Source organism: Mesoplodon bidens (genome assembly GCF_964165515.1).
Source record: "Mesoplodon bidens genome assembly, chromosome: 2".
Lineage (NCBI taxonomy): Eukaryota > Metazoa > Chordata > Mammalia > Artiodactyla > Ziphiidae > Mesoplodon > Mesoplodon bidens.
In genome coordinates, this window is record NC_138177.1 from 161842754 (window position 1) to 161862649 (window position 19896).

Genomic DNA, 19896 nt, shown 5'->3' on the forward strand with positions numbered 1-19896 from the left:
GCTGCCTCCAGGGGAGACCCTTGGGAAGGTCACCTTGATCATCCTCCTGCCTCTGGACAGAACTGGACACATTACCTGCTTCCTTCTCCTCAGAAGTCCAATCTCTCATCCAACCTCAATTCCTCTCGGTTCCTTGGCTCCTGAGTATAAAGCAAAACCCTCTCCATCGCTGGGCTGGTCCAGTCTCACCCCCTCACCCCATCCTTGGCCCTCACCTCCTGCCAGCGTTCACAATAATAATGATAATAACAGTGAATATTTATTGAGCTCCTCTTTTGTGCCCTTAGTAAGCACTTTTACAGACTAACTTGTCTCCTGCTCACAACCCTGTGAGGTATATGCAGTCATTGTCCCATCTTACAGATGAGAAAGTGGAGTCATAGTTAAATAGTAAGTTCAAAACCACAAAGCTAGAGCAGAGGACAGGGATTTGAGCCCTTCTAACTTCACGGAGTCAGTAGGAATAAGGGGACCCGCTGGGTTCCACTTGTCTGGAATTGAGTCCAGAGCAGAAGGGGTTAATTTAGCTCACGCACGCGCGCACCCATCCAGGCGCGCACACACACCCCAACTCCTGGAGGGGGCCCCCTCCCCCCAGTTCAGACGGTCAGAGAACAGACTAACTGGGAATGTTAGGCTCAGAAACTGGAAAAAACTGACCAAGGAGGCTTGGGCAGCAGCCACGTCACGGGTGCTGCGGAACTGGGGAGGAGGGTCTCCATCCTCCCCTCCCCCCAGCCCCGCCACCCTTCTGGAGGCCCAACGAGGGAAGGGGAAGGGGGTGGCACAGGGGAGGCCCTTCAAGCTCCAGGCCTGGCTCTTAAAGGGCCGGGCTCCCCGCCCACCCGCCTGCCGCCAGAGCCCCTTGCAGGGCAACTCCGGGCATGCAGGGTCCCGCCTTGCTGGCTCGCTCACCTGGCGGAGCAAGTGAGAGGGATGGGCTTGGGAGCGCAGCCAGGCCAGGAGTGGGCCTTGCATCCCGCCGCCTCTGCCACCGCTGGAGCCCCCTCCCGGTTCTCCCTCCCTCCTCCTGCCTGGCGGGCGGGTCCAGCTGTGTTCCATTAGCGGCCCTGGCAAGTCCCCAGCCCCCTGGAGCCTCCCCCTCTTCCCCCATCCGATGTGGCCGGCAGTCCCCGGCAGGCGAGCGGGCATGCGAGCGGGGCAGCATTCAGCCCCAAAAGCTCAGGACAGGGGAAACTGGGGACCCGAGGCCGGCCAGAAGTAATCGAGGACCCTCCAGCGGGTCTGAAGAACCCAGGCCCTGCTTCCCGCACTTGGCTGCGTTTGGGCTGCCTGGATTACACAGTGAGGTGGCGGGGATCCCCAGCCACGGTAAGTGGGGGTGGAGCGGGTTGCCTCGGGGCTCTGGACTGAAGGGCCCCTTCTGCCCCTGACTTGCTGTGTGACCTGGGGCAAGAGGCATCCCCTCTCTGGACCTCAGTCCCCTTCTTTAAAGCAGGATGAGCTCTACCTCCATTGCAGTTCTGACTCTCCCTGCCCCCAGATCTGTGCCTTCGTATATGGATGGGGTCATCTCCTTAGAAGCTTCTCTCTTATCCCTGGAGCCCCCTGCTCTGGATGGGGCTAGAGGAGTGAAGATGAGAGGTCAGGAGCAGGAAGGGGACAGGGAACACACTGAAGTTCACATGCATTCACATGCCTCTCACAGTTGGCAGTCCTTCCACTGACTGGCAGGAGGGGGATGTCAGGATAGGGTTTGAGAGATAGGATGTGCGTGCCACCAGAATGGGGGATGAATAGGGTGGATAGGATGTGGGTGCCACCAGAATGGGGGATGAATAGGGTGGGGGACCAGTTCTGCCCCAGGAAGAAGGAGATTGGGGTCCTATCTCCAAATATATTGAGGCTAGGGGTTCTTCCTGCTCTCATTCTCTGTCCAGAACAGAGGGAGGGGAAACAGAATTCCTTTACAGCTGGAGGGAATGAGGTCAGACTTGCATAAGAACTTCCCGACAGGAGGGCCTATGGAGGGGTAGTCATAGGCTGGCTGCGTGCACGTGTATATGTATTAGCTGGTGTGTCTAGGTGTACCGTGAACATGTGTCCCCGTGACCATGCCTGTGTGCAGGTAGGACTGTATGCACACACGGGCACAAATATGTCTCTGTGTATATGTGCCTGTGTATCTGTGTGTGTCATGCTGACACATGCATGACTGTGCGCGTGAGCGAGCTGCCTGTCTCGGGGGAAGCTGGATGATGTATGGCTCTGCTGGCCGCTTGCTGAGCCTGCATGGATTTATCTGGGCCCATCCATCAGGGTTTAATAAAACTAAAAGACGAGCATCCATCAGCAGGGGAGGTTGGCAACAAGGTCCTGAGCCCGTTGACCTGTTCTCCCGCCCACTGCACCCATGGGGGAGGCTTCCGTGGCTCACACTCAATCCTGTGATGCCTTCCAGGAGACTCAGCCCAGCTGTCAGCCCCTGACCTTGTGGGTGCCAGACAGGGCCGCCTGGCTGAGCTGGATGCGGCTAGCCAGGTACCAGGCTAGCATATACCAATACAGTGCACAGGTTGATAAAATATTGAAATACTTCCAAGTGTCTTGGCAAATAGCCTCTGCCTCAAACTTCCTCGCTATCCCGAGTGACCTGGCCTTCTAGGACCCTCTAGATCTCTCCTCAATCCAGCAACTGTCCACTGGCACAGCCAGATGCTGCCTGGACCTGGTTTCAGTGCTCCAGCCAGCATTCTGCTCTGGCTGCTCGGTGTCCGTGCCATACCGGTGGTTAAATATTTTGAATATCACCTCAGCCCAAATCCTAGCCCAAGGCCCGTGGTTGGGCCTCTGAGGGGGACTGACGCCTGGCTAGACCTCCTGCAACCCCAGTACCAGCGCCTGGGCCCCATGGGCTGGTTGCTGCTTGCCCACGTGTGGAATTGTGCTCTGTGAGCTCAGGAATCCACCTTCCTGCTCTCTATGGTTTTCAGGTGCTGTGGCTGCGGCCGACTTCTCTGGACCAGGATGTGGGCATCTTGGGCTCCTGGCTTGTGGCTGCTCAGTCTCTGTGTTATCTGCAGCCATATGGCAGATACAGGTGAGATGACGTGAGGATCAGAGTGTCATAGGCCTGCCACTGGCTCTCTGAGGTGTGGGGTCCTGTGTACGTATGTGACCACGGGCCTGGGTCACGTGGGCATTTATAGGAGAGTCCAGAGGCTGGGCTCAGGGTGGCCTGAGGTGTTTGCACACACGGGCCAGTGTGAGGTGAGCTAGAGAGGATGTGTGTTTCTGTCTACATATTTGTGTGTCTCTGGGCCTCTCTGTGTTTACATCTCAGAGTTGCTGTGTGCATCTGTACATACTCCTGTGTCTCTGTGTGTGAGAAGAACCACCCACCCTAATACATAAACCCAACCTGTGCCCCAAGTGCTGGTGGGGCCAGCGTGGTGGGCAGGAGCCGGCAGCAAGCTCTCCCTGCAGAGGCAAGCTGCATCCCCAAACAGGCCAGGCCTCTCCAGTCCTTGCCCTGGTGGAGAATCCATCTTCCAGCCCACGTGCTCCTCCTCCTCCACAGCGATCTTGGATAAAGGGCCCGCCTCAAGGCCCAGACGCTGTATGGGACAAAGCGTGTAGCTTTCCAGGGCCCAAAGCCAGAGGAAGTTGACCAGGCAACTTGCCCTGCCCTGCTAGGTGCCCTCTGGCTGTGTGGCTGAGCAGAAATAGAACTCCTAGAACCCTAAATCCAGCCCAAAGAGGCAGAAAAACCAAGATGCAGATGTGAGTGGGGTACATGTGACTGTCTGTGGGGTGTGTGTGTACATATATGTTTTTGCATGTTTGCATATATGCCTTACTCTCTTCTCCCTCACCGGGTCCCCTGGGGATTGGGGCAGATAATTTCAACATCTGTAAGGAATTTGGGCCTGTTGCCAAGGGGTGAGTCACCCATTGCTGCTACCGATGCTAAAGACAGTGATAGTTTTTCTGGACATACCTGGGGGAGGAAGATTCCAGGGGGGTCACTGGACCTAGGAATCCAGGATTCCTTCTTCCCGCCAGGCATCCAGGGAGTCCAATGCCCAGCTTCTAGGAGCTGTATCCACCGGCTTGTCCCAGCTACCCCAGCTGCATTTTTTGTTTTTTGTTTTTGATTCTAGCCTCCATCTCTCCCGTTGTAGCACTCTCTCATTACTTCTGCTCAATCAGCCCTAGAGAAGAGGCAGGCCCATGGCTGCCTACCTGCCCCTTAAGGGTTTTGGAGACCTGACTAAGCTATCGCCTTCTGCATGAGCCTTTACCCCCTTAATATACCCTGTCTGAAGCCCCAAGGTTCTGGTGGGTCCCTTGAGCTTGTGGTCCACTCAGGCCCTCAGTCTTTTCTCGCAGTTTCATAAGGTAGTTATCCAGGTGAAAAGTCAATCTGTTGACTCAGACTTGTGTCTGGCCTGCTTGTCTGTTTTGGCTGTGGGGAGTGGAACCCCACCCATTGCTGAGAACATGTGTACCAGCAGCACATGGCATCCCTGGTGGCACAGGCATCTACAACTCACACGTGTGCAGACATGCGCATGCACTGGTATATAACACAGTGTGCATGGACCTGACATTTCCTTGCCCCTGAAGTGCTCCTCTTTCTCCCACTTGGGTGTATGTTGTGGAGGGAGTGCATGTATATACACAGCTCCCCACCTCATGTGAGCTGTAGGGCTGCCCAGAGTTTCTTTCATTCTCTTGCTGGCCTGGCCCCTGACTTGGGGGTCCTAGGGAGATTTGGGTTCTAGGAGTTCTGATCTTGCTCTGCTATGAACTTACTTAGTAGCCTTGGGCCAGGCCTCAGTCTTCCCATCTGTGCACTGGCTCCCAGGGTAGCCAGGGTCAGAAGGCAAAAGGTGAAAGCAGCCCCAAGGCAGAGCCTGGGTAAAGGTGCCGTGTGGGGAACATGAACTTGCTCCATCCCAGGTTCCCCAGGAGCCCAGCTGTGCAGTCACCTCAGCCTGAGCCCACCAGATGCCCCACTGCCAATTCTTTTCCAGGGGAGCGGTGCCCACCTTCACAGCAAGAAGGACTCAAGTTGGAACACAGAAGCGACTTATCGACCAACGTGACTGGTGAGTGCTCATCTCATCCTGTCGTCCCCCCTCCACCATCTTCCTGGAGTGGCCGGTACCCCACTCACCTGCCCAGCTGAGCTTGTCACCTGGTGTCTCCCTTAAAGGCTTCAATCTCATCCGCCGACTCAACCTCATGAAGGCATCTGCCATCAAGAAGATCCGAAACCCCAAGGGACCTCTTATCCTGAGACTGGGAGCGGTCTCAGTCACCCAGCCCATGCGGTAAAGGCCCCAGTGTGACCACTGGGAATCAGTACTGACCTCAGCCACACTCCCAGCAACTCTGCATGTTGGGCCTAAGCTCAGGGGCACCCGTGGGTCATTGTGTCCTGCTTCCTGTCAGGAGTCAGCCTGGTCTCCACTCCTGGGCCTTGCAGGGCATGCAGAGAGAAGGGGACGGGCAGGCCCACCCTGTGTCCTTTCCCCATCTCTGGCTAGCAGTGGGTGAGGACAAGTCTGCATCCTGTGGGCACCATGAGGACTCCAGGATGGAGGAGGGAACCTTCAAGAACTGTGTGTGTGTGTGTGTGTGTGTGTGTGTGTGTGTGCGCCCACACATGTGAAGTCCAAACTCCCACAGTCCCTGGGTGGTCTGGCCCCTGTTTACCTCTCCAGCCTCATCTTCCAAAATGTTCCCTTTCTTTCCTGCTGCTCCAGTCGTGCTGAAACTGTTCATCTTTTTTCAGTATTTCTTCCCCTCCCCCAGGCCCGGTTATTCTCCCCGAGGCATCCTGGATTCCTTGGAAGCGCTTACCACAATCCTAATGGAATAATGCAACAGTCATTCTGAGGATCCTTTGTTTATGGCCTTACCTCCCGCATCACCCCGTCAGACTTGAAGGCTCCCTGAGGACAGGCCTCTTCTCTGTGTTTTCACCCCTGTTACCCCCAGCAGCCAGATCCACCACTGGCACATAGTAGGCCCTCAATAAACATCTGTAGAATGAATGGATGTGTATATGTATGTGTGTGGCAGTTTGGAGGTGTGTGCCTGTGCGTGTCTCATGTAGGTTCAACAGTCCTGAGGGCCCAGGGTGGGCAGCAGGTGGTCTCTTACCTGAGCCTCAAGGCACCCTCCCTGCTCTACCCCCAGACGTGTATTCCCTCGGGGCCTCCCCAGTGAGTTTGCCCTGGTGCTGACACTACTGCTGAAGAAACACACCCACCAGAATACGTGGTATTTATTTCAAGTGACCGATGGAAATGGGTACCCGCAGGTGAGCCCGACCCCCCGCTCCACCCCCATTGCTCTTGGCCATTGAGCAGTACCAGTCCATCCCAGCTTCTGTCCCAGCTTGTGATTTCTGGGGCCTCCCTGCTCCATCCCAGTGCCCACCCTCAAGGCCACCCCCACCCCACCTATCCCATTCTCTTAGGAGGTATTGCTCTGTGACCCCAGCCAGCTTTCATCCCTTTCTGGGCCTCAGTTTCCCCTCTTGTGAAATGAGCTTGAGAGCCCTTACCTTTGTCATGCTGTGGCTTGGGAGGCTCTGATTCTCTGTCCTTGCCTTTCCCAATTCCACACAGATTTCCCTGGAAGTCAACAGCCAAGAGCGGAGCCTGGAGTTCCGGGCCCGGGGCCAAGATGGTGACTTTGTGTCCTGCATCTTCTCAGTGCCCCAGCTCTTTGACCTGCGTTGGCACAAGCTGGTGCTGAGCGTGGCTGAACGCGTAGCCTCTGTGCATGTGGACTGCACATCAGTCTCCTCCCGGCCTCTGGGGCCCTGGCGACCCATGCGGCCTGTGGGCCACGTTTTTCTGGGCTTGGATGCTGAGCAGGGCAAACCTGTCTCGGTGAGTGCTAGGTCAGGCTTGGACTCTGCTCCTACTTTCTGGGAGCCTGAGTGAGCTCCCGGGAACCTATATCTGACCAGGGCTTTCCCTTGCTCAGAATCCTCTCATGGTTCCCCACTGACCTCCAGATGCAGCCTGAACATATTAACCTGGCATTCAAGGCCTTTCATGATCTGGTCCTTATAAATGACTGCAGCAGCGTCTTCTGTTCCATCTTTCCATGCAGCTTTTGCTCTGGTTGATTCCATCCCAGACATCCATCTCACCTAATACTTTCACACCACCAGCCTTTGCCTATGCTGTTACCTCTGCCTGGAATGCTTTTCCTTGCATACCTACCTGCTGAATATCTACTGGTCCTCAAGGCCCAGCTTGAATGAAATCTCCTCTTCCCCTCTTCCTCTGGGCCAAAGTAAACATTTCTCCCCCCTCTCCCTCTTTCTTTCATGTACAGTTTTGTTTTGCTTTTTGTGACAGCTGTATTCTTGATGGTCTCCCAGGCCAGACTGGAAACCTTCTGAGGGCAAACTCTGGGACGGAGCCATCTCTGTGCCTCATTAGGGGCCAGGACTCAGAGCTATTTGCTAAAATGAAGTGACACTTGTGTGTCCCCTGCAGTTTGACCTTCAGCAGGCACACATCTACTGTGACCCGGATCTTGTGCTGGAGGAGGGCTGCTGTGAGATTTTACCGGGAGGGGTGAGTGGCCTGGCCCCAGCACAGCTGGGAGGGGTTGGGGCACTGCCCAGGGACACAGTGTGCTGGAGACGGAGGACCAGGAAGGGGATGCCTAGAGATCTTAGGATGATGAGTGGGTGAAGTGGGGGGGGGGTGTCTGCCTTCTGTACTGACCCCAGCCTTTCCCCCACACTGGGCAGTGTCCCCCAGAGACCTCCAAGGCCCGCCGGGACACCCAGAGCAATGAGCTCATTGAGATCAATCCACAGACTGAGGGCAAGGTCTACACCCGCTGCTTCTGCCTGGAGGAGCCGCAAAACAGCAAGGTGGGTAGGCAGGGCAGGCAGACATGGGCATAGGCAGGCACAAGTGGGCCTGCCCCTCCCCTGACCTGACTGGGGCCTGCCCCCAGGGTCAGTTGACCATGTGCCCCGGGGCAGGGAGGGCACTGGAAGCCCTGCCTCTTTGCTTCCCACCCCTATTCTGGTAGGGATTCTGGTAGGCAGAGAGACAGCCCACTGTATGACCCTGTGCCCGCCTGCCTGCTGGCATTGACAGTTGTGCCCATCTAGCTCTGGTACTACCCAGACCCTCACTGGTACCATCCCAGACCCTGGTGAGGGAAGGACCAGGCTGGCACCCAAAGGCAGTTTCTCCAGGACAGGGATATCTGGGGTCAGAGGCCAGGTGCCACACTGCTTGCCTTGGGGCTCACTCATTCTCCTGGTCTCAGCCCGGGCAAGTGCCAAGCTGGTTCCATGCCCAGCACCATGGCCAGCTGCCCTGCCCGCTTTAGGTTCTTTAGGGATGGCAGGGAAGCCCAGTTCCTCCCATAGCCCCACACCGTGGCAGGGCAGCCTCCCTGCCCACCAGGCATCTTGCCCAGCCTTTGGCTGCAGGAACACAGGATCCCATTGATTCATGGTCTTGTTTTCTCCGACATCACGTGGGTGGGGTGAAAAGGAAGGGGGGGCCTGTTGGGGTGCCAGGGGCCTGAGCAGGCTCTTGATGACCTGGGAGCTGCCAGATGTCAGACTGAGGCATCCCAGGGGTCCATGCCTAGTGTGGGCCCCAGAACTGCCCCCTCCTCAAGATTTCCCCCTTATTCTGTCTGCTCAGGTGGATGCCCAGCTGACGGGAAGAATCAGCCAGAAGGCAGAAAGGGGAACAAAGGTAGAGACAGTGCATGCGCGGAGGAGCCCACAGTGTCCTGAGTCTGCCCTCCCTGTCCTCCGTAAACCCCTTGAGTAAGAGTCTCTCCGCCCATGCTCTTCCCACCTGCCCCCACTCTCCTGGACAGAACTTAGGATTTGTAGGTGCCAGCTCTGAGAAAGAAGGATGAACGGGAGCGAGACAGACAGTACCTGGCGCTGTCTAGGGCACCCGCTCCTGGTGGTTCTTGGGTAGGGGTGTTGGAAGCAGTGCTTTGTCCCCTCCATTCCCCACCCATTCTCATGCCCTCCCTCTTCCCAGGGCCACCAGGAGACAGCAGTGGATGAGGTAAGCCTCCCATCTAGACTGGCAAAAAGAGCTTGGTTGGAAAGGTGCCAGCATGAGCCCTTCGGACAAGGCTTTGGCGCCCTGGATCCTGGGCATGGGGGTGTGGGATGACCACACAGCTCCCAGCATTCCTTGGGGACCTGATGCTGGACCCTGTCTGCATGCTGCTTCTCGTTAGGAGCGGGGTGTTCAGCCCTGGACACTCCTGCTGAGTTGGCAGCAAATGGCCACGGGTATCTTGGAGAGAGCCCAGGCCTTGGCCATGGGACCCTGGATTCTGGGCCTCACTCTGCTCCAGCATGCTGTGTGACCCAGGGCCCACTGCTATTCCTCTCTGGGCTTCAGTTTCCTCATCTGAGAAATGGCTTGGCTCTGGGTCGGTGGCAGTTGAGGGGCGAGGCCTATTTGGTAGGATTTCCATCTTTACGTTCCTCAGCTCCACCCAGACACCTGTGATGTTCCTGGTGTGTGTATGGGGGCCAGTGGGGTGGAGAGGGCTGGTCCTGGGCTCTCAGACCTGACCTCCAGGCCCATTCTTCCCTTTCAGTGCCCACCCTGTGTCCATGGTGCCCGGGAGAGCAACGTGAGTGAAGAGAGGATGTGCTGGGTGGGGTGGACGGGGCCTGGGAGTGGGCGTTGCCTAGAGGTTGGCTTGGCGGCTTCCTGGTTCAGGACAAGGGGGTCTTTGTGCACTTTCACACTCTCTGCCTGCCCACCCCCCAGAGCTGGGTTTGTCCCACACTCGCAGTCCCACCAAGCCAGGGCCCCAGGGAAGGAAGTCTCATGCAATGTATTGGGCTCCAGGGTGGAATGGGGACAGGGTGGCTGCTGGCAGAATCAGAGCCTTGGTTGCTGATCCCAGCTTGGCTCACCCCACAAGGACTCAGGCCTGCTCTGCTTGGAAGGCTTCCCATGTCATCTTAGAGGCAGAGAAGGGGAAGGGCTGGCTCAGGGTGATACAGCCCAGCATGGCCCCCCAAACCACGTGTTGGCTCGGGGCCTCCCCTCCTATCCCTCTCTAGCTGGTCCTGGCCCATCCTCCCTCTGGGGTCCAGAAGGACAAGGGAAAGGGGCTCAGTGCGAGCCCAGCTGGTACCCAACTGTGTCTCTTCCGTGGGCAGTATGAGTCACCACTTTCCCACAGCCTGACATTCTGAGTTGACATTCTGCATTGATCCACAAAGGGCACAACCCCCTCTCCCCTCGGCTCTAAGCCCCTGGCCTTGGGGGACATCAGGAAGTATCCCCTCTGCTGCCCTCCCCTGTTTCTGTCCAGTCCTCCACCAAACCCAGTAAGGCTGATGGTCCCCACTTATGCAGGGGTTACCATGGCAACCGAGCAGCCATGTTATCCTAGCAACTGTGGGGTGGAGCTAACCAAAGCCAGGCAGGTTAGAGAAGGTAGGTCAAACCCCTCCGTAAGTTTGACAGCCTTGGGAAATAAAATCAGCATGCTGGTTGGCCTGGGAGACAGAGCAGGGGCTAGGGTTTGGGCTGTTGGTTCAGCCACCCCTGTGTGACCCTGGCTAAGTTGCTTGCCCTCTCTGGGCCTCTGTTTTCCTCTCCCTCCCTGAGATGATTACATCCTCTCTCCTCTGTCCCCTCAGGTCACAATTGGTCCCTCTGGCCCCCAGGTGAGTCCCAGATGGAGAACAGGACACCCCTGACCTCTTCAGTGGTGCTAGTCCATCTCACGGCATGTGGCCCCTGGCTGTGTGTATATATCAGGGCTACCCAAGCCTGCATATATGTGGGGTGATTAGGGGTGTGTGTGTGTGTGTGTGTGTGTGTGTGTGTGTTGGAGAGAGTAGGGGGTTGTGTGTATGTGAGGATGTTAAGAACTGCCCTTTTTTGAGGGCCTACTGTGCACCAGGCACTGGGCCACCCATTGGCACCATGACCTTCCTGAACCCCCTCAGGCATCTTGCCGCGTGGGTACTATCATTTTATTTCAGGGAAAACCGAGGCCCAGCTGTGCCCACGTGGGTGACTGGTGTGATTTTGTGTGTGTGTCACTACGTGCATTTCTGGACATGTTTGTACATGTGCAGGGGGGTGAACCCATATACCTGTGGGCCTGACAGGATCACAGAGCTTGTGGGTGATGTGCAAATGTGAGATTGCACACTTCTGTGTGCCTGTGAGTATATAATGTCATTCTTGGAGCCACCTCCACGTGCGTGCTAAGTGGTGCACACTTTACCTACAGTGTCACATTTCTTCCTCACCTCAGCCCCTTGAGGTAGGTACTGACATGAATCCCATTTTACTGATGAAGAAACTGAGGTTCAGACAGTTCACATAACTTGCCCTGAGACACATGCTTGTAAGCGGTGGAGGTAGGATTTGAACTCGGGCAGCCTGACACTCATCATCATGGGTGTCTGCCACTACACATGTGTGTGTCCACGCACATGTGTCCCTGTGCCCCTGGGTGTGCTGTGTGTGAGCTAGCATGCTTGGGTTAGAGTGTGGGAGAAGAGGTACCTTCTGCCTGAAACTACGGATTTGCCAAATATGGTCTTTTGGGGTGGGAGGGACAGGCGGATGAATGCACATGGAATCCATATGCTGTGTGAGTGGGGGCGAGGGGGTTGGGGCAGGGCTGTGCTCATTTATACACCCGTGTGTGGTGGATGCGTGGAGAAGACAAGGATGGGGAGAGCTTCTTCAAGGCTCTCATGTGCTCCTCTGGTCCCAGCCCTTGTTTTGGTCTCATCCACAGAGAGGGAATGGTGACCTGGGCCTGCCTGGTCCATCAGGACCCAAGGGAGAAAAGGGAGCCCGGGTAAGTGCCCCGGCCATGCCCACGGCAGGACGTTCCCACCTGTACCCTGGGGTTGGGCCGGAATGTGAGCCATCATCCTGTCATCTCAGATGGAAAACTGCAGCCTGGTCCAAACAGGGGATGAGGGCCAGGGTCTCTCTAGGGGTTAGTGTGTGGAAACCTGTATCTTCTACGGGCACCTGCGACTATGGGATTCTTGGGCCCATCCTCCTCAAAACAGGTCTAGGATGGCTCCCCTAGGAGGCTGATCCCTTGCTCCCTACCTCTAGGGCAATGACTGTGTTCGAATCTCCCCGGACGCCCCGCTTCAGGTAAGGCCTGGAGGAGAGGCCTGCTTTAGGGCCAATATGGGGTCAGCCCCTGAGGAAGGGGCTGTGCCCTCAGAGCCCATGGGGGTGACCCTGGGCCCCTCTCAACACCTTATCTCCCTGTTCAGTGTACAGAAGGCCCAAAGGGAGAGAAGGGGGAGTCGGGAGCCTTGGTGAGTGTGGGACCAGAGACAGGGCAGGGCAGCGGGGTCCTGGCCAGCCTCCACTTCCTCTCCTCACCTCTCTTTTGTGTCCCCTCCTTATCTCAGGGACCCTCAGGACTCCCCGGCTCCACAGGCCAGAAGGTAATGGGCCAGGATTTTGAGGGGTGGGTGCCAGGGAGGTCTGCGAACCCTACAGACAGGAGGAGGGAGGTGTCCAAAGTCATCCTAGGGGATGGTGTCACTGGGCCCAGAGTTGGTAGTACTCCCGAAGCCTCCCGGTCCTCCTGCCTTGTCCAGATTCCTGCCAGACCTGGAGAGAAAAGCCACAGACTCCCTGAGCGAGTGGCCTGGCTGGTGGCAGTTCTTCCTGTTGTCTCCCCTCCTGTGAAGCCATTTAATCTCTAGGAAGGCTGAGACCACGGATCTAGAAAGCAGTTTTCCCTCCCCAGATGGAGCTGTCCTGGCTCTTCCAGCCCCTTCTCTCAGCCCCAGTCACTTTGCCTCTTCCTTCCTCAGGGCCAGAAAGGCGAGAAGGGAGACGGAGGCATCAAGGGCTCGTCAGGAAAGCCAGGCCGAGATGTACGGTTCTTGGGACCCTTCCTCAGCACGATCCCCACACCCCTCAGCACGTGATCCTGAAATGCTGGAGTATAAGCTTCCTAATCTAACCCACTATTCTGCTCAGACAGAACAGAGACCCAGGGAGGGGAGAACTGTGCCCCAGGAGGGGGCAGAAAAGGGCCTGACCCTGGGCATCCTGACTCCCAGCCTAGGAGCCCCTGACCTCCAATGTCCTGACATTGACATCTAGTGACCTCGGGGCACTGGGTGAAGTCAGGCTTTGGGACAGGACAGGACAGGGAGGGTGGGCAGCTGGGTATTTACACGTCCCAGTGGGGCTGCTGTCCCCGGGAGGTGCCAGGCCTCAGCCATCCTTAGACCCTCCCCCTGCCCACAGGGCCGGCCAGGAGAGATCTGTGTCATGGGGCCCAAAGGGCAGAAGGTGAGTTGTGGGCGTCTGAGGGGTGAAGAGTGGGTGATGGGGCTGAGGCGGTGGCTCTCTCATACCCACCTTATGTCTGCGCCAGGGAGACCCTGGCTTTGTTGGGCCTGAGGGGCTGGCGGGAGAGCCTGGACCCCCTGGCCTCCCTGGGCCCGCTGGGATAGGACTTCCTGGGACCCCGGTGAGTACCCCTTGCCCCTCCTGTCCTCTTTTCCTCAGAGACCCTTCTCCCTCCTGGCCAGGGGTGGGGAGGTAAGGCTTGGTCCCAGGGGGCCTGGTTGGGGGAAGGGCCCTGGGAAGCCCCTGCCTGACCCTGTTTCTGTCCTCAGGGGGACCCAGGTGGCCCTCCAGGCCCCAAGGGAGACAAGGTAAGCACAAGCAGAAGCAGGGACACATGCGGGAGGCCCCCTGCTTAGCGGGAGGGGAGAGGAGAGTGGGGCCGGGGTGGCCGGGGCAGCTGGGACAGCAGCGGGGAGGAGGGAGGTGGCCGGCATGTTGGGGAAGGGGCTAGGGGGCTGAGCCCCGCAGTGGGCAGTGTCCCCATCCCAGTGCTTGCCGAGTTCGGAGCCTCGGCGTGGGTTGCAGGCACAGGGACGGGGAGGCCTAAGTCTGGTAATGACCGGTGTGGCCTAATTGGAGGGCCCAAGCTCATTTTAGGGCCTTACGCCTTGACAAGCAGAAAACCCTGGAAATGTCTTTCTGCTGTGGTTCCTCTGGGGTCACCCGTGTCACCTCCAAACGTGCTGCACCGGGGAAGGGGCACATGGAGGCCTCATGTTCTCCCTTCCTTTGCAACCAGGACTCAGGTTAGACATGGAGAAGGACAGGCAACAGGAAGGGAGTGTTTGTTGACAAAACCAACCGAGAGGAGATGGGAGATTTGGCGAGATTGTCCTGCCGTCCAGAGAGGGAACTGGATGGCAAAGGGGTGCATGGGCTGAGGTCACGGCCAGAAGCCTCCCCCTTAACTCTTCTTCTGACCACAGGGCAGCTCCGGAGTGCCGGGAAAGGAAGGTCCTGGTGGGAAACCTGTGAGTGACCCCAATCTGGTGGGGGAGGGGAGCCACTGCCCACCACACCCAGGTCTCATCTACCAAGGCCTCCAGAGAGAGAGGGGCTAGGTCCTCGGTCCCTCTCTGCTGTGGCACTAACGTTCACTGCTTCTCCAACAGGGGAAGCCAGGGGTTCCAGGGCTGAGGGGAGAGAAGGTGAGTCCCAGGCTTGGTTACCCCAGGTTGGGGTGGGGAGGCAAGCCCTTCTCTGAAGGTGACACTGAGCATCAAGGGCGCTGGGCCTGGGACCCTCCCTGGGGGACCCCCACCCCTTCTTTGTTCCCATGATGTGAGTGTGATTACTAAAGGGCCTGGCTTTGGAGTTACACAGACAGGTTCAAATCCCACCTTGACCACGCACATGAACACAGCAAGTCAATGAGCTTTTCCCTTTGCCCAAGTTGCCACACCTCTAAATGGGACACAGTGATTTTTTATGCCTTGTTTGAGGATGTAGTTTTTTTTTTTTTTTTTTTTTTTGAGGATGTAGTTGAACGGAAAGCCCCCTCAGTGTTCCTGCTGTCCACTTTGCCCTGGCCCACCCCATGCCTAGAGCTCCTTGCCTTCCCCAGGGTCTTAGCCCCAACTTGTCCACTCATGCTCTCTCCCTTCTGCTAGGGTGACCCCTGCGAAGTGTGTCCAACGCTGCCTGAAGGGTTCCAGAACTTTGTGGGGCTCCCTGGAAAGCCAGGGCCCAAGGGAGAACCGGGTGATCCTGCACCAGCCAGGGTGAGTGCCCAGGGTGGCCCTTGCGGGACTCCACCAAAAAACCAGGGGGCATAATCATGGAGAGGGGCTGGAAACTTCTCATGGCCATAGAGACACTGTGGGCAGAGAGTCTAGGCTCTTAGCTCCATGGGGGGTGGGGGCTGAACCATAGAGTTTAGGGCTAGGCTATAAGGCCACCCCAGGTCTCCATGGCAACCAACCGGGGTTCTCCCAGCCAAAGCTTAAGATGCCTTTTGGGCAAGCTGGGGTGGAGCCAACCCTTACAGTGAGTGAGATTGTGCCCTCCTCCTGGGATTGGGTATGGGTTGGAGGTGGAGGAAAGGAGCGGGCAGGGCTGGGTTATGGTCCTGGGCTGGACTCTGTACCCCACTCCCTCACAGACCCTTTTTTTCAGGAGGGCCTGGGAGCTGTTGGACAAAAGGGTGATCGGGTATGTACCGGCACTTCTGGCGGGGTAGCTTAGCCTGGCCTCATTTCTTCCATCTGTCACATGGGTTGATGAGCCCCAGCTCTGGGGTGCTGACCTTGAATCCCCTGGGACCCCTGGGTGTTTGAAGGGTTTGTGGTGTGTGACATTGCTGTCCTCATATATGGCTAGGAAATTTGGGGTGCCCCAACATACCCAGTCTCTCAGCCCATAAACCTTTTCTCCCTGCAGGGTGACCCTGGCATCCAAGGCCTCAAAGGAGAAAAGGTGAGGGACGCTGTTCTCTGGCTGACCCCTTCTGACTACTGGGAGCCTTTCTGATCCCTTCTCTTCCTTCCCCAGGGGGAGTCCTGCTTGTCCTGCAGCTCAGCCATAGCAGCGCAACATCGTGGGCCCTCTATAGGGCCCAAAGGAGATGTGGGCCCTCCTGGCCTCGGGTTGCCTGGCCTTCCGGTGAGTGACTGCTTCCTCCTAGCCAGGCCAGCCCATCTTTGCCACACTGGTGGCCTCCCTGGCTCCTTAGGCTCTGGGTCTCAAGGCAGAGACCAGGAGGGAGGCCCTGAGGCAGGTTCTCCGGACCTGTAGCCCGGTGTCTCCCTCCACCCTTGCACTGCCCTGGTACTCCCTCTTAGAACCTCTGAGTGCCCATCTGTATAACAGAGGTAGTTGTCCAGCTACCTGCAGGGTTGTGGGATTTGTAATTCTGAGCTGGCCTTTCTCCTTCTGGGTGGCCACTGGGACCCATGGAGTCTTGGAGGGATGGGAGTGGGGAGATGCAGTGACTGTGACTTGATTGTTTTTCAGGGGAAAGTTGGGGCTCCAGGGCCAACAGGGCTGAAAGGAGAGAAGGTGAGACCTGGTTAGATGTCAGGAACACCGGGGTCTTCTTGGCCAGGAGGCAGGGGAGGGGGCCCCTGGACGGGGAATAGGGACAACATAGACGAGAGATCAAACTGTAAATCCACAGAGAAAGAAATTCATCAGTGTTTTGGAGACTGGAGTCAAAGAATTGATTTCTGAGAGCCCGCATGTTCTCCAAGAAAGTTCCTTAGTGTTGTATTTTTAATTTACTGATAATCCAAGACAATTAAGTACATTCAAGGCTACCTTATAATAAAATAATAATAACCCTTCTTTACCACTTACTTTGTGCCGAGCAGCATTCCAAGGGCTTATAGGTGTATTGACTTGTTTCCTCCTCCCAAAACCTCATGGGTTAGGTACTCCATTATTCCCATTTTATGGATGAGGAAACGGAAATCCAGAAAGGCCAAGTAAATTGCTCAAAGTCACATGGGTGTTTGGGTGCAGACCTGGGATTTGAGCCCAGGGAATGTGGCTCCAGAGTTGGTCATCTTCCCTACTCGGCTGGGTTACTCAATTTCAGTGCCATGTGAACATTTGTATTTGTGGTTGCATTGGAGACAAATGACAGTATGGAACTAATAATGCAATGTTACTCAAATGAGGGGTCCTGTGGGTATACGAGTGTTCAGGTGTGAGAAACACTGGAATATACATTCAGACTCCGCTCTACCAAGCAAACCGCGCCTGCCATTTCTCAAATGCAGCTTTGTGCCCCCGCCCCACACTTGTTTCCTCTTACGGTCCCCCCATCTCTGTAAATGGCATATACCCAGTTCCTCAAACCTCCTCAAACCCCAAACGGTGCAGCATCCTTGATTCCTCCCATCTCCACATCATCTCCATTTGACAGTTCTGCCACAGCACCTCTCTCAACTCTACCTGCTTTGCTCACCTCCACGACCACCACTTCGTCTGGGTCCCATCATCTCTCCCTGGGATGATGGCGGCAGCCCCTTAGCTGGGCTGCCTGTGGCCACTGCAGCTCTTAAACTTTTTCGTCCAGTAGCTAATGGGGCTTTTTTAAAAAAGAAAAGAAAAGAACAAAACAAAACAAATAAAAACCTCAGGTTACATTATTTCCTTGCTTAAAATCCTTCCATGACTCGACTTTGTACTGAAGGCCTTCTATGCCTAACAAGACCCTGGACACCTGGCCCTGTCGGCCTTGAAGGTTCATCTGGTTTTCCTCTCCCCACTTCCTGTGCCTTAGATGTGCTGCCCTCCTTACTTTCTGGAATATGTCAAGAATGTTCCCACCTCTTAGATTTTGTACTTGTGACTCCCACTGTCTAGAAGGTTTTTCCTCTCTACCTCCCCCTATTCTTTCATTGGCTGGCCTTTGTCTCGTCTTTCTGATAATAATTGTGGCTAACATTTCTCTGACCATCCTGCCTAAAACGGCCTCCCCCGCCTACTTTGTTTCATCACCCTGTTTATTTCCTTCACAGCACTCATCGCTATTCAGTTAAAATTATTTAAAAGTTCTTGGTGTCCCTACAAGGGTGTAAGCTCCACAAGTGTGTTTGTCTGTGCTGTTCACTGCTACCTACCGGCACCTCGCTGAGTGCACATTGTGTACAGGCATCCAGCGAGTGACTGTTGGATAAATGAACTCGTGATCTTTGTGTGCTGGGCCAGAGCTGAGGGTGGGGCTGGGAATCTGCAGAGTGAGGCTGGGGACAGAAACAGGCTTGCCACAGACTCCCCTGGGGACCTTGGGGAAATCCCTTTCCCTCTCTGGGTCTCAGTTTCCCTAGCCAGGAAATGAGGGGGGTAGTTGGGGGTCCCAAGGGGTTATTTGTGTAGTTTGGGGTTTGGGAATGACCTAGAGTGGCCTCCGCACTTTGACCCTGTGTTCTCTGCTTTGTTCTCAGGGTAATTTCGGGGAGGCAGGGCCAGCCGGCAGTCTGGTAAGTGAGCTTTGGATGGCAACAGCTCTGGGGAGAAGGACAAGGTGGGACGCGGGGAGATGAGAGGCCCCAGCACGGCCCAGGCAGATGCTGGGCCTCACACACGGCTTCTTATCACACAGGGACCTCCAGGGCCAGTGGGACCCACAGGCATCAAGGGGGAGAAGGTGAGTTGAAGACGTTCCCTGCGCCGCAGCCAGTGCCCGCTTCCCAAACACACGCTTATCCTGCTCTACTTCAAACCCTCCGAGGCTCCCCACTGCCTGAGGGTAACATCTGATTCCTTAGCATGAGGTCAGGACCCCTGAGGCCTTGGCCCCCACCTTCGTTTCTTACCTGTTTTCCCACAATGTCTCCTGAGATATCCCTTGGCAAGCACAGGTGCTATGTCAGGCCAGGCTACATTCCCCAGCCCCAGATTCCAGATCTGCCTGGGGTCCCCCAACTCTGTGTCCTTGCTTGGCAGGGGGAGCCTTGTGAGTCATGCACAGCCCTGTCCAAGCACCAGGATGGGGACAGCCACGTGGTGGCCTTGCCTGGGCCTCCCGGAGAGAAGGGGGAGCCTGGGCATCCAGGCTTTGGCCTGCCAGGAAAACAGGTGAGTTCTGGGGCCTGTGGAGGTGGGATACAGGCAGGGCTTGAGGGGGACAGGGGCTGCCTGGGTCTCTAGGCTCCCTGTGCAGTGGGGAGTAGGTGAGAGTGTGTGGAGGGGTCAGTACCTCTGTCCCCAGAGGGAGCTGGCCTCACAGGCCTCCACCCTTCGTCCTGGGACACAGCATGGCCGGCTGTGCAGAAAGACCACCAACCTGGAACCAGACAGACCTGGGTTCGAAGTCCAGATCTGCCTTTTACTAGCCCTTTGGCTTGAGCCAGTTACTTCCCCTCTCTGTGCCTCTGTTTCCTATGCATGGTGTTGTTGTAAAGCCTGGGAACGATGTGTGTGAAGAACTTAACAGCACACAATAGGCATTCAAGAAATGATAATTACCACTGTGGCGATTATTATTGTTACTGCCTTACTAATAGCAGTGAATGCTGACATAGTGTACATCGTGAGCCATGCACTGTTTCATGTATATCAGCTTGTCTCATCTCACAGGAACCCTACGAGGGAGAAGCCTGTGCTCTTTTTATTGTCCCCATTTGATGGATAAAGAAACCGAGGCACAAAGAGTTTAAGTAACTTGCCCAGGATCACCCAGGCAGGGAGCCTGGCTCAAGTCTCTTCTCTTGAAGATCGCTTCACTAGAATGAGAGCAGAGATTTTGACCTGTCTTGTATATTGTATATTCCCGGAGTCTAACCCACTGCCAGACACTTAAGGGTGTCTAGTGTGAGTGAATGGGTGCTGGAAGTACTTTCTCCTCAGGGCAAAGCTGGAGAGCATGGATTGAAAGGGCAGAAGGTAAGATAGCTTGGCGGGCACGGGTGGGCACCACCTCCTCTCAGATGCCCTCCCCACCTCCTATTCCTGATTGCCCTGTGCCCACTCTCCACTCCCTGCCCAGCCCCCAGCCCCAGTGAGGGGCTCTGAGTGCCTGCAGGTCCCAAGAGGGCACCGTGCCCTGCCCTCCTTGAACCCTACTCCAGCTGGATCA

The 19896-nt window shown here is 56.3% G+C and overlaps 1 protein-coding gene and 1 pseudogene across 4 annotated transcripts in view; both read left to right on the forward strand.

Moving 5' to 3' along the window:
* LOC308605436 (methylosome protein WDR77-like) overlaps window positions 1–19896 on the forward strand; it is a 524245-nt pseudogene that overhangs the window by 271853 nt on the left and 232496 nt on the right. The window lies entirely within an intron of this gene.
* Window positions 922–19896, forward strand: part of COL16A1 (collagen type XVI alpha 1 chain) — a 50661-nt gene continuing 31686 nt past the window's right edge. For all 3 annotated transcript variants that reach the window (XM_081225277.1, XM_081225279.1, XM_081225278.1), the window contains exons 1-31: window positions 922–1332; window positions 2955–3061; window positions 5001–5075; window positions 5183–5300; window positions 6172–6295; window positions 6606–6872; window positions 7491–7571; window positions 7751–7876; window positions 8670–8723; window positions 9024–9050; window positions 9598–9633; window positions 10658–10684; window positions 11776–11838; window positions 12108–12149; window positions 12275–12319; window positions 12416–12451; window positions 12827–12889; window positions 13269–13313; window positions 13399–13494; window positions 13643–13681; window positions 14300–14344; window positions 14486–14521; window positions 14984–15094; window positions 15489–15524; window positions 15753–15788; window positions 15864–15974; window positions 16326–16370; window positions 18263–18298; window positions 18421–18465; window positions 18765–18896; window positions 19668–19703. In XM_081225277.1, coding sequence (XP_081081403.1) covers window positions 2989–3061; window positions 5001–5075; window positions 5183–5300; window positions 6172–6295; window positions 6606–6872; window positions 7491–7571; window positions 7751–7876; window positions 8670–8723; window positions 9024–9050; window positions 9598–9633; window positions 10658–10684; window positions 11776–11838; window positions 12108–12149; window positions 12275–12319; window positions 12416–12451; window positions 12827–12889; window positions 13269–13313; window positions 13399–13494; window positions 13643–13681; window positions 14300–14344; window positions 14486–14521; window positions 14984–15094; window positions 15489–15524; window positions 15753–15788; window positions 15864–15974; window positions 16326–16370; window positions 18263–18298; window positions 18421–18465; window positions 18765–18896; window positions 19668–19703 — 2106 coding nt within the window. In that variant the 5' untranslated portion in view covers window positions 922–1332; window positions 2955–2988. The remainder of the gene's footprint in view (window positions 1333–2954; window positions 3062–5000; window positions 5076–5182; window positions 5301–6171; window positions 6296–6605; window positions 6873–7490; window positions 7572–7750; window positions 7877–8669; window positions 8724–9023; window positions 9051–9597; window positions 9634–10657; window positions 10685–11775; window positions 11839–12107; window positions 12150–12274; window positions 12320–12415; window positions 12452–12826; window positions 12890–13268; window positions 13314–13398; window positions 13495–13642; window positions 13682–14299; window positions 14345–14485; window positions 14522–14983; window positions 15095–15488; window positions 15525–15752; window positions 15789–15863; window positions 15975–16325; window positions 16371–18262; window positions 18299–18420; window positions 18466–18764; window positions 18897–19667; window positions 19704–19896) is intronic.